We start from the raw sequence: 12,087 nt of genomic DNA, 5'->3' as shown, positions 1-12,087 counted from the left end.
AAATCTCCAAGGCTAATTGTTCAAACGTCTTTCTGAGATTGGCTGATTCTTTAAACTGTGGACAGCGTGCCTCAGTTCTTCCGCGACTTTCTCATATCTTCAATCGGTTAGATTTGGCCCATTTATGCATCCCACACTTTGGGGACAAAGCAAGGAAAATGGAAATGTGGCTGGATTTTAATTTACTTATTCCACACGTATATATTATTTATATATGCTTGCATACGCAATTCCCCCCTCCGTTTTTTGAAAACTTCAGCGGTTTTCATGCACACCAAGCTCACTCATAAGCTGCATTCCATCCCAAGATTTGTAATAATGCAGTTTTTCCCCCAAAAAATTAGTTATGTATTGGAAGCCATTGTGAATGATTGAGAATTGTCTACAACTCTATTGGCAGATTCTCGGCGAGCTGTCTTCAAACCAGGCACCCGAGTGGATTTTTAGTCTTTAACGTGGCAGAGAAAGTGTCATTAAAATTTCTTAGCCTTAAAGTTCAGAAATTCCCCACAATGCCTAGCAATGCTGAACAATAACTCAACTCAATGGGGATAGGAAAGGGAGCTTTCTTTTGAGAACGAAGCCAAGATTTTCTGATTTGAAGGCCAATATTTGTGGGGTTGTGAAGATCAACGTCCAGTTTGATTTGGAAGGATGATTACGAATGGATTTGGGAAACCAAGACAGGTTAGGTTTTCAGGGCATATGCTAAAAGCCTTCTGAACGTTTTGCTCAATTCTGGAGGCATCAAGTTTACCTGGGTTAAGGAATACATCTGAATTCAACTTCCAGACTGATGTTTCCCACTGACATGTGATCTGAGAAATCTTTGGGGAACTGGGATCTCTCTCTCTCTTTTTTTTTTTTCCTTCTTACTTGGGCTAGATTGTCAAGATTGATCAGAAAACAGCTCAATTGCCCCTTTTTTGCCCAGTTTTAATTAGCGTTCCTTTCATCTCTAGCCTGAAGGAATCTGCTCACTCCTGTCTCCTTAATTAGCGTTCATTAAGTACATTCAAAGAACATCTTCGCCTTACTAACTGGAAGATTCTTAACCCTTGCAAGAGGCAGCAATGGTGTAGAGGAAGAGTAGGGCTGATCTACCACTCCTAGCATTTTTGGGATTACATTGAGTTAGTTGAAGCTCTTGAATCAGGTGTGAACAACTAGCGTTCGAATGCTAGTTGTAGCTGCTAGAGTTCAAACTAGCTATTTTATTGTTTGTTGCCCATAATACAAGAATCTCCCCAGACTGATACCCGGTCATAAGTTTAGGGTCTACCTGTGTCTCCAGGGCTCAAAACTTACCGCTCTTTCTGTGAGCAGAAATGCCTGGCAGATTTTTTTCCTCCCTGGTGAGATTCAGTGCCCCCCACCCACCCCATCGGAGGTGGCTTTGATAGCAACTTCGTTTTGCTGTGCTGTTTTCTCGCGCCTGTCAGAGCTGTGACAAGCCGGGTGTTTTTGAACACCGAAGAAAAATGCGCCGAGCTGTCTATCAACTCAGAAAGATGTAACCCAACTCATTTGGAGAACATGCAAAGAGCTTTATGGGAAATGTCATCTGCAGCAGCCTGACAAAGCCATCAGACGCCAGTCCAAGACAACAGCACAGCCTTCTACTAATGGGCTAATCGTGGTTAGAGGATCAACAGCACTCTATGTGTGTATGTGTGTGTGTATAACAACTGTTCACAGTTGCAACTGCACTGAAAAAAGTGATTTAGTCCTCGCACTTACGACAGGTCCTCCCTTATGACTAAGGCAGCATTCCCACGGTCACGTGTTCAAAATTCAGTGTCTTTGGCCACAGGCAAATATTTAGGACGGTTGCAGCCTCCTGGAGTCACGTGACCTTAATAAATAAATAATAATAATAATAAAGTTGGAAGGGACCTTGGAGGTCATCGAGTCCAACCCCCTGCTCAGGCAGGAACCCTACACCATTTCAGACAAATGGCTGTCCAGTCTTTTCTTTAAAAAAGTCTTTTCTCAGCCAGCTTCTGAGAAACTCAATAGAGGAAGCTAGATTCGTTTAATGACTGTGTGATTCAATTCGCTTAATAACCATGGCACACAAAAAAGTCATAAAATCAGGCACGACTCACTTAACCGCCTTGCTTAGCAACGGAAATTCCAGCCCGAATTCTGGTCGTAAGTCAAGGACTATCTATAATACAGCTTATGCAGATCTTTACCCAGAAGGCTTTGCCAAAGGGGAATACCGTAAATTAAATTCAGGAAATCAAGGTTTGGTAGAACTTACCAATCAGATCTTAAGATGAAACCAGCTGTACATTTCTGCCACTTGGGGGCAATCAGTTTCTCCTTTCTTTTGGCCGTTTATTTGGAAATTGCATCGGTATTCCTTCCTTCTCTTCCCCCCAAGGAAATATGGTGCTGGATCCAGAACTAAATCCATTGCAGGGTGATAAGGATCCGTGGATGAATATTATTTGAGGTTGGCAGACCGGCTCAAGCGCACCAATTAAAGATACCCTCCAGCGTTAATTTAACCAGCCTGCTGCTCAGGATCTCACGGGGGAGCTTGGCTGAAGTTAAAATATCTCCACGATAAGTAAGAGGTATAAAATCAGGTTGTCAGGATCGTTTTTGGACAAGCCCTGTGTCGAACTTCTAATCATCCCAAACATAGTTTTCAAGCTATTGGCGGATCAATAGCTTTATCACCTGTAGCCAGATCTCTTTTCCTGAGCTGCTGGGGGGGGGGAATCTATTGAAAATGTGAAGTGAATCTTATTAATACACCTGTTCCCAACTGGGCTGCAGGACAAGTCAACTTTGGGGATGTAATTGTGGTTTGCTTTCCGAGAAGAAGGTCTCAGGACTGCAATGAATATGTTGGATTTAGTTCTGGATCCTCAAGGGAACTGATTTGTGCATGGGGGGGTGGAGAGACAAATTTCTGCTTGTTGGGTGATTAAGCCATGTTTTTCTTAATGTCCAACTCAGCTAACATCCCAAAAGGACATCCAGCATTTGGACTGAAAATGTCACATCATAATTAACTAGACTTGGTGTAGAGCAGGTGTTTTACTGTAGTACAGGCAGTCCGTGACTTAAAGCCATTTGTTTAATGACTGTTTGAATTTACGACAGCGCTGAATTTTTTTTTCAGTTGGAAGACAGAGTGGCCATTTTCCTACAGGATGTCCTCAACTTAAAATTACAGTTGGGACCAGAATTTCTGCTGCTAAGTAAGGCAGTTATTAAGTGACTCACGCCTGATTTTATGACCTTGTTGTCAGAGCAAAAACTATGCATGGTCTAGTTTTAGTTACCTTTAAATTAATTTAATCCAAGACACTTCATACGCCCATGTCCCATTGATCTAATCTTTGTTTTCTCCTTCTGAATCTGGTGCCAACTTCGGGACCGGTTCTCGCGACTCTGTCCAAGATAATATTTTACTTCTCTGCTCTCTAAAAAGTTGATATTCTTTGGTTTTAGAGGCGCAAGTAGCAATTTCAAACAACTTAAATTCCCATCTTGAACCAAACGGCTTTCTTTAGATAGACACCTATTATTGATCAGTGTTTTATTTTGCCATTATGTAAAGTTTATGGGCTTAGAAATCGATAGAAGACAATCACCTTGCTTGGAAAATGTCTGGTTGGTTGTAGATTGCAATGGCTGTAGCGTGCAATGGGTAAAGATGAAACTCAAACTGGAAAAAAAAGAAGAAAATCAGAAAATGGGAGGCAGAAGAATAAATTCAGCAATCTTTCTCTAACCTGGTGCCTCCAAAGTGAAGAAGGACTGGGGGGGGGGAGACATGATAGCAGTGTTCCAAAATTTGAGGGACTGTCACCAAGAAGAGGAAGGTCAACTTATTTTCCAAAGCATCAGAGGACAGGACAGGAAACAAGGGATGGAAGCTTATCAAAGAGAGAAGCAACCTGGAATTAAGGAGGAATTTCCTGGCAGTGAGGACAATTAATCAGGGGAACGACTTGCCTCCAGAAGTTGTGGGTGATCCATCACTGGAGGCTTTCAAAAAGAGACTGGATAGCCATTTGTCCAGAATGGTACAGGGTCTCCTGCCTGAGCAGGGGGCTGGACTAGAAGACCTCCAAGGTCCCTTCCAACTCTATTATTCTGTTATTCAAATGCTTTGGAGACCATCTCCCATCTTCCCCAGCCACCATAGAAGTTGCTGCTTTAATTAACTCTCTATAAATGTACACAGACGGTGTGTGTGGGGAGGGAATAATCAGGCAGTTTGACCTCTTTATAAAAATAAATGCCACTTCAAAGAAAGAGGATGAACCGAAGGGAGGCGTCTTTCCCTGTTTCTGATTAAAGGTAATTGCTTCATTTAACAGTTTTGGAACAGAAAGAAGTGAAATTTAATTTAAACTGGTGGAGACTGAAATCCCTTCAAACTGCTTTTGGATTATTTGAAAGAGGAAACTGAATATTTTCTGGAGCATTTTGAGTACAGGCCGTCCAATTCCTGATGCTTTTGCTTTTCAAACTCTGTTGTTTTTTTTCAACTATAATAACTTGTGCAGCAGGGAAAGGCGAAAGAAAGTTTTGGAGTAAAACCACTTCCGGGAAGATGCAGCGCATTGCAATCTGATGTTCAGAAATGGCCAAGAAAGTGGAGAGGAAAGAAAAGGAGATTTTTTTTCTTTTCTTTCTTTCTTTCTTTCTTTCTTTCTTTCTTTCTTTCTTTCTTTCTTTCTTCTCTCCTTTTTCTATTTTTCTTTTTTCTCTTCCTTTCTATCTCCTTCTCTCTGTTTTTCTCTCTCTTTTTCTATATCTTTCTTTCTCTATCTCTTTCTTTCTCTTTTTTCTCCCTCTCTTTTTTCTCTTTCTCTCTTTTTCCCTTTCTTCCTCCCTCCATCTATTTCTTTCTTTCTTCCCTTCTTTCTGTTTCTCTTTTTCTCCCCCTTTTTTCTCTTTTTTCTTTTTCTGTCTTTTTCTCTCCCCCTTCCTTTCTTATTTTCTCTCTTTTTTCCTTTCTTTCTTTCTCTCTTCCTCTCTCTCTCTCTTTAATTTGCAAAGGCCACCTGGAGTCCTATTTGGCACAGTGAGAATCAGTGACCACATCAGCAATGCCCCAAGTTGAAATCATCCAAAACTTCCATTTCCGACCCACCCATGAATGGGTCCCACATAATTTCTTTGTATCATGTTTTTTTTTAAAAAAGGGGGGGGAAAACAGGATCACCCCGTAACCTGGAGGATCTGGGCAGAAAATACCCACAAGTTTATAAGCTCCACTTGAAATCAGAAGAGGGAGGGAGAAAGGGATGGTAGGAGATCAAACACATTATTAGTTCTCTGCAATTAAGTCCCAGAGCTACCCATGCAAATTTTCCCCAGTCTGGGAAATCCCCCGATTCTATTCCGGCTGTCAAAGTACAGATCAATAGATGTTAACAAGGCTTTGAAACATGACAAGTGCTAGGAGTGGTGGGTTGTTGTTTTTTTGCAGGCGTTCAAAGACCCTTCATAATTCATGGTGATTCCGCCATGCCTTCTCTCTCCCTCTGGTCTTTTTGGAAGAGGAGGGGGGGCTGTGTGTGACGAACATATCCATAAAGAGAGAGGGGGGAGCTTAAATTATAGATGAGGGTGAAGTTTCGGGAACCCTCGGCAGAGTGTTTGAACAGGCAAATGAGCAGAAGCAAATGTGTGAGGAGCAGAAAATGCATTTTGAATCGTGGGTTTTTCATTTGTAGACGGAAAAGGGTCGGTCAAGTGCAAGCTTCTAGGATCTCAGAGTACAGAATCACCAAATTGCAAAGGGACCTTGGGGGTCTTCTAGTCCAACCCCCTGCTCAAGCATCCTGGTCAAATGACTGTCCAGTCTCTTCTTAAAAACCTCCAGTGACGGAGCACCCACAACTTCTGGAAGGAAGCCGTTCCACTAATTAACTGTTCTCACTATCAGGAAGTTTCTCCTTAGTTCTAGGTGGGTTCTCTCCTTGATTAGTTTCCATCCGTTGCTTCTTGTCCTGCTGCCTGGTGCTCTGGAAAATAAGTTGACCCCCTCTTCTCTGCGACAGCCCTTAAATATTGGTAGATATTGTCACCTCTAATTCCTCTCTTCATTAGAGTAGACCAAGCTCTCTCAACTGTTCATATGGTAGACCTTTAATCATCTTTGTCATTACCCCTAATGCTTCTCTTTGTTAGACTAGACATACCCAGTTCTCCCAACTATGGATCCCATAATCCTCATCTTAGTTGTGAGTAAATCTCACAAAGACAGTTGTAACAGTTACTATTACTTCTTATCCTGTCCTCGGGTGTTTTGCAGGACAGGTTGAGCCCCTCTTTTCTGTGACAGCCCCTCAAATATTGGAAGTATTGGAAACTCTTTCAGGCATCTCCAAATGTTTCTATCATGTTGCCCCAGGTAGAGCTACCTTTACCACCTGTTTGAAAAAGACCTGGCATCTTAGTTGAAGCAAGTTGTAGCATTTTGCCGCAACCACGTTTAGCGTTCCTTAATCCAGTAATAAATGGCCAAGCGCAGAAGGCAATCCGTTTCCATCAAAAGAGTTATCACAGCCACCAGCCATAGCAACAGAACATAATCAAAGCACAATGACATACACGGAACAATATTTCTCTGAGAAGTCAAAGCACAAGAATAATTAACAAAGATGTACGTGTCACGTTCCTTTTCCCTCTGCCCCCAAATTCAAGCTAGATTGTTCTGAATTATAGTATTAGATCTGAAAGAGGGTTTTTTTTTAATGAAATTAGAGAAGTTTTGCCAGTAGAAAATGTACTGCTATCCGTTTGAGAGACAGCAGGATGAAGGTTAGCCTGCCTCTGTGGAGAGCCTCTCCTGAGTAATGAACTACTCCTGAGTAAGTTCCCTGAAGGAGTAGGAAGGAGACATCAAACCTTGCGTCTGGTGAGGTTCTTCAAATTGTCTTCAAGTTGCCAAGAAGGACCAGCAAGGAGACACCGAAGCTAAGATCTGGGTGAAGGCCTTCTATTTTGACCTAGAACATGAAATCCTAGGATTGGAAGGGACCTTGGAGGTCATCTAGTCCAACCCCCTGCTCAAGCAGGAGACTATCCCATTCCAGACAAGTGGCTGTCCAGTCTCTTCTTGAAAATCTCCAGGGATGGAGCACCCACAACTTCTGGAGTGGGGCTGTTCCTTCTCCATCATAATTTGCCTCCCAGTGTGATGGGCAAACAACTGGTCCAAAGGAATGGAAGGAGGGGCTGAACGCCATCTCCAACTTCAAAGCTCACTCAAAGCAACCGAGAAAAACATTCCACCCTGCAAATATGTTGGCAACCAAAGGATCCTTTGAAAGAGAAGGGGGGGGGAATTAAGAAAACTTTTGGCATCAATTTTTGACTGGGGTTGAATAAGGCAACTTTGCTCCTTCGTGGCATGGCATGGTTCATCCCTTCAAGGTGTCTTCCAGTGCATCAACCATGCACAGTCTAGAAGTTCCTTCTGGCTGCTGGAACAGCTGGAAGACGCCTTGAGGCGCTGACCAGCAAAACAAGGTGACGGCTTTGTTTTCAGAAGCAACAAAAACCACACGCCTTTCCACCCAACACCTTTTTGCCTCGCATGCAACCTCATCAAAGATTCAACCTTTTGAATCTTTTCAAATCTTTTCAAAAGTGCGTTTTCTTGCACTTAGGGAATATTTGTATGTTAAATAAGACGTGGGTCTTGCAAAAAAAAAAAGAAACGAAGTCATTTTTTTTCTGAACATTTGAACACCCTCTCGCCTGCTCTGGCAAGACTTTAGAATCATAAAGGGACCTTGGAAGGGACCTCGGAGGTCTTCTAGACCAACCCTCTTCTCAAGGCAGGAGTCTAATGTCATCCCAGTCAAATGGTTCTCCAGTTTATTTTTGAGGACCTCTCATGATGGAGTGCCAACAAGGCAAGCTATTCTGTTGACTCACTGTCAGAAAATTTGTAGTTCTCAACTTACAACTATTCATTTAGTGTCCATTCGAAGTTACAACAGTACTGAAAAAAGTGACTTATGACATACAACCGTTTTGCTTAGCAACATAAATTTTGGTCTCAACTGAGGTCATAATTAGAGGACTATCTGTATGATGAAATCTATCACACAGGAATTAGAAACACTCCGATATTTGCATTAATGCCTAAAGAGGGACAAGATTTAATTTTTTAAGGAGAAACAATAGACAATATTTACTGAATGAAGACTACAACTTGTTCACAAAGATTCTAGCTGATCGACTGAAAATGATTTTGCAGGAATTTGTTCATGAGGATCGATGTAGTTTTTTTCCTAAAAGAGGGTTAAAGGGTAATGTTAGACATATGTTAGACATTCTAGATTATTTGAACCGACGTCATGAAAAACAAGCCGCATTGATTTTCTTAGAGGTGGAGAAGACCGTTGACGATTTGAATTGGGATTTCACATCCACGGCTTTGGAAGATATGAATTTTGGAGAGAGAGAGACCTTTATAAAATGGATAAGATCGATTTCGACTTGACAGAAAGCACACACAAAAAAAGCCCACATCATTAATGGAGATTTAACCACCGACCCTTGTAAGATTCAGAAAGAAACAAGACAGGGATTGTCTCATTTCTTGTTTATTTTGGTTCTTGAAATACTAAATGGACATATAAGACAAGATGAAAAGATTGTGGGAGTAAAGATTTTTTTTAAAAAGAATCCTATGTTTTGCAGATGACTTGTTGATTCTGGAAGATCCTTTAAAGGGAATTGAAACATTAATGGGAAAACTCGAACAATTTGGTCTGTTAGCAGGTTTTAAAATTAACAAACAGAAGAGGAAGAAGTTAACAGAAAAACATGAAACTAGATGCTCGAACAGAACTGATGGATAAAATGGGTCTTGAAGTTCAGAAGGAAATAAAATATTTAGGTATCCTTAGGAATTGGGATTAGTGTGTTAATATTTCAGTCCTTCGGATCAATTCATCCAACATTTTGAAGCAAGGTGCAAAATGCTGTTAATTATATTTGTTAGCTTGCTTATTAGCCTTCTATCCTGCCTTTCTTTTGGGAGATGAAGGTGCGATGGATAATATTCAATCCTCTTGTTGTTGTTTTTTCCACAACAACAACCCGGTAGAGTAGATTGAATGGTGGACATGCCAAAGCTAATCATTCCTGTTAGATGTGCTGTTTGGCAAAAGTAGCTTGCTTCTGATTCAACGACATTCACACCCCCTCAAAAAAACAAGACTTGTGAGAGATGAGTCAGAAGACTGCCTGTAAATTCAGATGGCCAATTTTAATTTGGCTGCCAAAATACAGGTGGCCATTTGGTGGCAGTAGTGAGACAAAGAATACTACAAAGTTTTGCTGCCACCTAAAGGTTCCCTAGATTTTCACCACCTGGTTCTGGAACAGTGCAAAAGAAAGACAGGAACAGCAGCAAAATAGAGTTCAACAAATAAACTCACAAATGTTATTTTTCCACTTTGTGTAAACTCTCCTGGGAATTTATTCTAGTCCCTCAGCTTTTCCTTGTAGGAAACAAACTCAATTTACAAAGGGGGGGGAAAAAAGACTCTGCTAGGAGCTACGGACATATTCTCTTTCTGCCATCTACAATAGGGAGTGATTCTTGCAAGTTTTTTTAAGACAGCCCTTGCACCACCCAAACAAGAGTTGGAAATGTCAAGGATTATTTTGATTCTGACATCAGAAAAGTGCCTCCCTGGGACTAACTACTGTGCATTACTCTGGGGTATTTTATTATTGTTGTTGTTATAAAAGTATGTGTGTACCTCTGCAGATTTGCCCAATATTAATGGGTAAGAAACCAGTTTAGTCTAATGGTTAAGGCACTGGGCTAGAAATCATGAGACAGTGAGTTCAAGTCCTACCTTAGGCAGCATGAAAGCTGGCTGGGTGACTTTGGGAGACTCACCAGAAGATGGTGAGTTCTAATCCTGCTTTAGGCATGAAAGGTGTCTGGACTTTGATCTGGTCTGTCTCAGCCCACCTTACAGGATTGTTATTGTGAAAAATTAGGAGAAGGAAGGTGGGGTGGATATGTTTGCCACCTTGGGTTATTTGTAAAAATAAAGGCAGGAATAGGAATAGGAATAGGAATAGGAATAGGAATAGAATAGAATAGAATAGAATAGAATAGAATAGAATAGAATAGAATAGAATAGAATAGAATAGGAATAGAATAGGAATAGGAATAGAATAGAATAGAATAGAATAGAATAGAATAGAATAGAATAGAATAGAATAGAATAGAATAGAATGTTAGATGCAAGATTAGACCACATGGAAAAAGTCTGGAGCATTTCTTCCCCTTCACAAGAAACCTGTGAAGAAGTTTGGGCTGGGAGAACCCCCTCAACTTGACAATTTGCAGCTGTGCAATTCCAGGAAACACTAAACTTGATATTTGCACCCAGAATCAATCCTCAGCCACCCCAATCCCACAAATGCACATTTGGTCTTTGTCTCTTGCTGTTGCATATAAAACTATCCCTCGGGCGCCAACTTTCCCCAAGTCTTCTGGCGGGCTTAATTTGTGCATCCCTCTTGCCTGTGTTCCCCCCATTCCCCCTCCCCCCCATCTGTGCAAAGAAGGTGGAAAAAGTGTGTGTCTCTCTGCTTTTCCACCCAGCTAGAACAAATCCTTCTTTTTGAAGGAGCTTATTTGTTCCCGAGAAAGAGAGATTCTGATCAAACAAGGCCATTCCTGATTCCGTCCACAAGATGGAAGTGAATGGGAGAGAGAGAGAGAGAGAGAAGGATCCCGCCACTGGGAAATTGTTTTTCCCCATCCTCTGTGAAGGAGGAGGAGGAGAGAGCTTCAGAGGCTGGGACTGTGCAAACAAGACATCACAAAGATTCTTCCCAGACCCATCATGGCACAGCGGCTGCTTTGTTCTCTGGCTTTTGTCGTCTTCTTTCGCCCGACCACAGGAGCCATGGACGCCTGCTACAACGCCCAAGGCCGTGCCCAGCGTTGCATGCCCATTTTCGAGAATGCAGCTTTTGGGCGCCAGCCTCCAGCCTCCAACACGTGTGGCTGGCCCCCCGAAACCTACTGCTTGCAGATGGGCACGCGAGAATCCAACATCCTGTGCCACCGCTGCGACGCGGCGGACCCTTTGCTGCACCACAATGCCTCCTACCTGACCGACTTCCACAGCCAGGAAGAGCCCACTTGGTGGCAAAGTCAGTCCATGGCATTTGGGGTTCAGCACCCCACCTCTGTCAACATCACTCTGCACTTGGGTGAGTCGGGGAAGGGGGGGGATTCATCGTCTCCCAGCGCACAGCTGCAAATGTGTTTGTTTCTTTTTGATCTGTGACTTCCTTTTGCAGGGAAGATCAGAAGGGACCAGATGGCAGGTTTCAAATGATTGTGCTTTTATTAAAAGCATTGGGTTTCTCCGATTGGCAGGGGATGAAGGGAGCCGGTGCTTTTTAATGCAATGAATGGTGAAAAGGTGCTTTCAGATTCCTCCTGGTTTGTGGCTCCTCTGGAGCACTCTTTTTCAAACTTGGCAACTTTAAAGACGGGTGGGCTTTTAAGTCCCAGGATTCCCCAGCCAGCATCTTTAAGATGGGTGGACTTCAACTCTCAGAATTCCCCAGCCAGCATGCTTTCAATGAATGGACAGTGATGATGTTTCTTAACTGGGTAAAAAACAGCCTGAAAGATGAATGGATGATAATGAATGAGTTATGAACACTGATGATGTTATCTAGTTGGGTCGTGAAACGTCTACAAACCAACAACCAAGCTCAGAGCTGCAAATAACAAGCCACACGCAGCAGCCCTCTGGTGCTTTGAAAAATAGGTGGACCCCCTCTTTTCTGGGACAGTTCCTCAAATATTAGAAGTCTGCTATCATGTCACCCCTAGTCCTTCCTTTCGTTAGACTAGACATACTTAGTTCCCTCAACCGTTCACTATACCGTTTATTCTCCAGACTCCTCCTAATTATCTTTGTTACTCTTCTCTGCACTCTTTCTAGGAGATCAGCATCTTCCCTCTCTCTCTCTCTCTCTCTCTCTCTCTCTCTCTCTCTCTCTCTCTCTCTCTCTCTCTCTCTCTCTCTCTCTCTCTCTCTCTCT

At 42.3% G+C, this 12,087-nt stretch overlaps 1 protein-coding gene across 1 annotated transcript in view; it reads left to right on the top strand.

Annotated features, from left to right (window-relative positions):
• The first annotated feature begins 10,868 nt into the window (after window positions 1-10,868).
• LAMC3 (laminin subunit gamma 3) overlaps window positions 10,869-12,087 on the top strand; it is a 29,416-nt gene continuing 28,197 nt past the window's right edge. The window contains exon 1 of the mRNA XM_015820335.1: window positions 10,869-11,241. Within this exon, the coding sequence (XP_015675821.1) occupies window positions 10,869-11,241 (373 nt within the window). The remainder of the gene's footprint in view (window positions 11,242-12,087) is intronic.

This window comes from Protobothrops mucrosquamatus, unplaced genomic scaffold, assembly GCF_001527695.2.
Source record: "Protobothrops mucrosquamatus isolate PMUCROS unplaced genomic scaffold, P.Mucros_1.0 scaffold1122, whole genome shotgun sequence".
Taxonomy (NCBI): Eukaryota; Metazoa; Chordata; class Lepidosauria; order Squamata; family Viperidae; genus Protobothrops; species Protobothrops mucrosquamatus.
The sequence above is the reverse complement of the archived record's forward strand: the minus strand, read 5'-3'. Positions and strand labels throughout refer to the sequence as shown.